The 5,261-nt window shown below is 41.3% G+C and overlaps 1 protein-coding gene across 1 annotated transcript; it reads left to right on the forward strand.

Moving 5' to 3' along the window:
• The first annotated feature begins 1,448 nt into the window (after nt 1-1,448).
• Nucleotides 1,449-3,151, forward strand: LOC146839262 (uncharacterized). Its single transcript, XM_085651301.1, has 2 exons — nt 1,449-2,535; nt 2,606-3,151. Exons 1-2 carry the CDS (start codon nt 1,449-1,451, stop codon nt 3,007-3,009), a joined length of 1,491 nt encoding a protein of 496 aa, XP_085507427.1. The 3' UTR covers nt 3,010-3,151.
• Nucleotides 3,152-5,261: the final 2,110 nt, after the last annotated feature.

Here is a 5,261-nt window from a genome sequence, read left to right on the forward strand (position 1 = left end):
TTTGCCACAAAAAGTGTAAATTGATGGTGTTGGCAGCGTCTGAGAATCTGTGTCAGAATACATCCCTAACTTGTGTTTCTTCCTTATATATTCACTTCTTTTGCGCTCACATTCTTGAGTTCCAGTGGTTCCAAGCTCCCTTTCTGCACAGTGTCCAAGAGCTTTTTCACCACTGTCAGAAATGCAACTCAAACGGATTACCCATCTTGCTTCTGTAAATGATTTCTTTCTGCAAAGTATAAAGTCATAAATATTTTTTATTTGTGCTCATTTACAATCTCTATCTCCATTTCTACAGGTGACTGAAGCATGAACAGAAAAATGAAGGTTTTAATTTAGTGAAACACAACAAAAAAGATTATTTTAAGGAAAGTTAAAAACATTCTCGATCTCTAGAGGAGAAACGTATTCTAAGTGCCAGTAATGGTGATGAATTTAGAGTGGAAGAAATGGCTGAATGTGAATTTATGTCAAATATTTAAAGAAAAATGATGATAAATATTTACCAAGAGTCAGTTACTGAGATTGAGGAACCTCTGAAAAATGAATAGAACTCAAGAGTAAATTGAATCTCTGCATCTACTAATTGTAAAAATATTTTTGCTTAAAAGAAACCTTTCAAGATTGGTTGAACAAAGAACATTGGCTACAATTGATACCCACACAGTCCATTTGAGAATAATCAGTGTTGTAAATTCTGTCTGATGGTTTATGAGAAATGCCCTGGAGACCCAAACCCCGCCTAAAAATCAGTATTCGTGCACGTGATGTGACAGAATTGTCAGAAAGACTAATAACAGCAGTTTAAAGGAGCAAGCTTTTGTTTACGTCTTTGTAGAGAGAAGACATTGTTTTAAAAAATCGAATTGTAAATACTCTGTGTCAAGTGTCATTACATTTCTAATATAGAAAGATTTTCCCCACCAAACGGTGTCCTGGTTTGATCCGAGTAGTTTCAAAGTGTCCCGGACTGCCAAAGTCGATCATGTACCTGCCTTAGCCATAGAGCGACTAAGAATGTCCTGGCAGAAAGTTTAAAAGGGGCCGGTGCTATGTATTGCTAATTCATAAAGCCACCCTGGCGTGCCCTAATCACCTGTCATTACTTGTATGAACAAATATACTTAAATGTCAAACATTAAACCCCAAAGACCTTATCAGGGCTTTTAAAGCTCATAAATCAAATCTGATAAACTGGACTCACAAACGGAGTTTAATTCTACTTGAGAGAACTCACCCGGGCAGAACTTGGAGAAATGAATTCATCTCAATAAATACTAAGGGCTCCTCAGTGAAAGTTTATAAAACAGGTTAGACAAGCTGCCTTTAAAAGTAAGAAAATAATCTCCAGATGAAAAAGCTATAAGAGCATCTGCAGTTTATTTTAGAAGTTAATGCTGAGTGTAACATATACGAGTACAGACTCTGGAATCAGATTCAGTCTTACCATGGCCGGTGTCCAGGAGCAAACCCAGCATGGAGACTCACATAAGTCGAATAAGAGTAATGAATGTGAGAACAGCTTTAGTGATGAAACCTACCCCACTAAACATGAGAGAACCCACACTAGACAAAAACCTTATCAGTGTCCTGAATGCCATAAATGCTTCTCTCACAAATCCTCTCTCATTCAACATGTGAGAATCCACACTGGACACAAACCTTATCAGTGCTCAGAATGCCAGAAAGACTTTCTTTCCCAAACCTCTCTCATTGTACATGTGAGACGCCACACTGGGGAAAGACCTTATCAATGCAATGAATGCCAGAAAAGCTTCAGTCAGAGAGCATGTTTAATTCAACATGAGAGAATCCATAGTGGACACAAACGGTTTCAGTGCTCTGAATGCCAGAAAAGCTTCAGTCAGAAAGGCCATCTCACTCAACATGAGAGAACTCACACTGGACAAAAACCGTATCCGTGCACTGAATGCCAGAAAAGCTTTAGCAAGAAAGACAATCTCATTCGACATGAGAGAACACACACTGGGCTAAAACCTTATCAGTGCTCAGAGTGCCAGAAAAGCTTCAGTCGGAAAGGTAATCTCTCTCAACATGAGAGAACACACACTGGGCTAAAACCTTATCAGTGCTCAGAGTGCCAAAACAGCTTCAGTTGTAAGGCCAATCTCATTAGACATGAGAGAATCCACACTGGGCTAAATTCTTATCAGCGCTCAGAGTGCCAGAAAAGCTTCAAGCAGAAATCACGTCTCATTCGACATGAGAGAACTCACATTGGACTAAAACCGTATCAGTGCACAGAGTGCCAGAAAAGCTTTAGCAAGAGAGACCATCTCATTCGACATGAGAGAACACACACTGGGCTAAAACCTTATCAGTGCTCTGAATGCCTGAAAAGCTTTAGTCAGAAAGACTTCCTCGTTCAACATGAGAGAACACACACTGGGCTAAAACCTTATCAGTGCTCTGAATGCCTGAAAAGCTTTAGTCTGAAAGACGTTCTCGTTCAACATGAGAGAACACACACTGGGCTAAAACCTTATCAGTGCACTGAATGCCAGAAAAGCTTTAGTTAGTAGGAATAGTAGTCTCACTCTACATAAAATGACACACACTGGGTACAAACCTTATCCGTGCACAGAATGCCAAAAACGTTTCAATTATAAGACGAGTCTCATTCAACATGAGAGAATCCATACTGGGCTAAAACCGTATCAGTGCACTGAATGCCAGAAAAGCTTTAGCAAGAAAGACAATCTCATTCGACATGAGAGAACACACACTGGGCTAAAACCTTATCAGTGTACTGAATGCCAGCAAAGCTTCAGTCAGAGAGGTAATCTTGCTGCGCATAAGATAACACACACTGGGTACAAACCTTATCCGTGCTCAGAATGCCAAAAACGTTTCAGTTACAAGACCAGTCTTATTCAACATGAGAGAATCCATACTGGGCAAAAGCCTTTTATCAGTGCCCTCAAAGTGTCAAAAACTTCAGTTATAAATGCAACCCATGTACATGAGAGAGTCAGTGGGGGAGAGTAAAATGTGCTCAGTGTCAACCCTGGGGAAGAGGTTTCAGTATCGCAGAACATTCCCATGAGGCTGCCACAAAGACATCAATACATTGATTGTCCTACAAACTGTCTGCCGAGAAAAGCACACAGCAAGGGATGGAAATGCTTGAATTACACTTATTCCTTAGTAACTATTTGTGGCCTCATTCCATTCCGTGTGTTTTGCGCTCAGTGTGCTAATAAGTCATGGCACCAACCCGCAAGGTGGAGTCCATCCTTAACTTCGAGGCCACACCCCTATGATCGGGAATGCAGGTAACCTTGAACTGTTTGCAGCCTTAATGAGCCTCAGCAGGGAGCTGCAACAGGAGTCCCTTTGTCGTAGGTCTATATGGGACCAACATCTGTTCTGTGCTACGTAGAGCTGATCATTGAGAAAATCTAAAGGTGATTAAAGGACTGGTCGTTAATCTCCGCAACATCCCGCCACATCTTTCTCTAGTCTTTGTGCAACTACAGACCGGGCCAACCAAATGCAAACCATTCTTGGCCCCACCCATAAATAGTCCTAAACACCTCTGATCTGAGGAGGCACAGCCTCGTATTACAAAGATCCACACGAGTGACCTCTAATCATTTCTTTTTTTCTACAAATGGAACCTGCTTCCCATCTGCTGGGGACAGTCTCAAGAGCTTTAGAATCACATCAGATACATCCAAGAGAGTCTCACAGGTAATCAGGCCTATTCATGAACTACAATAGGACGACTAAAGTACATCAAAATGCGATTCACAAACCTACGTGCGGACGTTCCGCCTCTCCCATCTTTCTCTGGTTGGAGTTGTCTGCCTTGACTGCCCAGTTTCCACACTTTAGTATACCTTTTAGTAGTAAGTTTTGGAGGGACAGTGGGGAGTGGCTGTAAAATGGAAAATACTTATGAATGAAGGTGAAAGGCTAAGGGAGGAATTTAGGGAAGGACAAGCACTCGCCCACAAAGGAGTAAGCCCATTTCTATTTACAAGACACAGTTCTAAAGTTACTACAGCCATAATGTACCTAAAACAGTCTTAAATGTACTCCAAATCACACATAGCCATCCGCTGGAACTGCAACAAACTCCCTAAATAATAATGGAGGTAGGGCTGTCAAATAAAATCCCATAAGAAATAATGTTAAATTTAATACTGTAAACTAGTTACGAATCTGAATAAATGGAATTTAATGGCATAAAATATCTAAAAAGATTTTTTTAATTATTTTAAGATGTTTAATATAAGCACTAATATAACATTCAATTTTAGTAAAGTATAATTTATCTTTTTTGTCCTCATTCCACTGTCGGTCACTGTCCAACTGTAGTTATCCCAGTAGATGATCTGAGATACTCCTTACCGTAGATATGACTGTGTGTCTTGCTGAATGGTATTATACACGATTTGGTCCGGCCTCAACTCAGCAAAGTTATGGTGTAATCATTGGTCTAATAGGATTCGTTTGCCAGGTTACAAAAGGAGACCTATGCCTTCCAACTTCTTTGTTATGCGCTAGGTCTAGTTGACTCACATGCCATGAACTTATGCTTGTTGTCTGCTCCCGTCACACTGCACCTCCTGCAACCTGTGACCACTTGGGAGAACTTAGCCAGTCTCTGGGGCGTCCAATAGGCCCTGTGGGGAGTGAAGAGATGGTTTTGCTTCAGCGGGGCAGACTTTACTGTTTTATCAAGAAGATTTCTAGATACTTCTAGAGGTCTTCCACAGCCAGCTGCGACAGGTCTTTCTCCCATATCCGGTGTGGGTCTATATTCTTCTTGTCCTCTGCCACCACCATGCCCCAGTACCGCAAAGATACTTCCTTCTGAATCCATTTATTCTCATTTAAGAGGGTTTTGTGTTCCCAGTGCTCTATTTTTGCTACTCCCTGAGCTGACCACCACGAACAAAGCTGTAGATATTTCAACTTTGAGATTTCCCTTTGCATTAACAACTGGAGGGCCTACCTTGCAATAGAGGTGTCACTCGACCTCAGATCCCCCCAGATGGTAAAGTTTACAGTTTGTAGTCGGAAACTGAGTTTATCCCTCAACCACGCAGGATTCCCTGGGGAGTCCCATGGGAGCTGAGTCTGTATAGCAGTGGATCCCAAGATTCTTCCTTAAGTGCACCCAACCCATAAGTGCGGCAAAAGGGACTTTCAGCCTTACTTGCTTAGAAAATGTTGGATCCCCAAACTTATATAAACATTTCTCAGCACTCAGGGATGTCAACATAGCATAA

The sequence above is a fragment of the Triturus cristatus genome, chromosome 4_1 (assembly GCF_964204655.1).
Source record: "Triturus cristatus chromosome 4_1, aTriCri1.1, whole genome shotgun sequence".
In the NCBI taxonomy this organism is placed as follows: domain Eukaryota; kingdom Metazoa; phylum Chordata; class Amphibia; order Caudata; family Salamandridae; genus Triturus; species Triturus cristatus.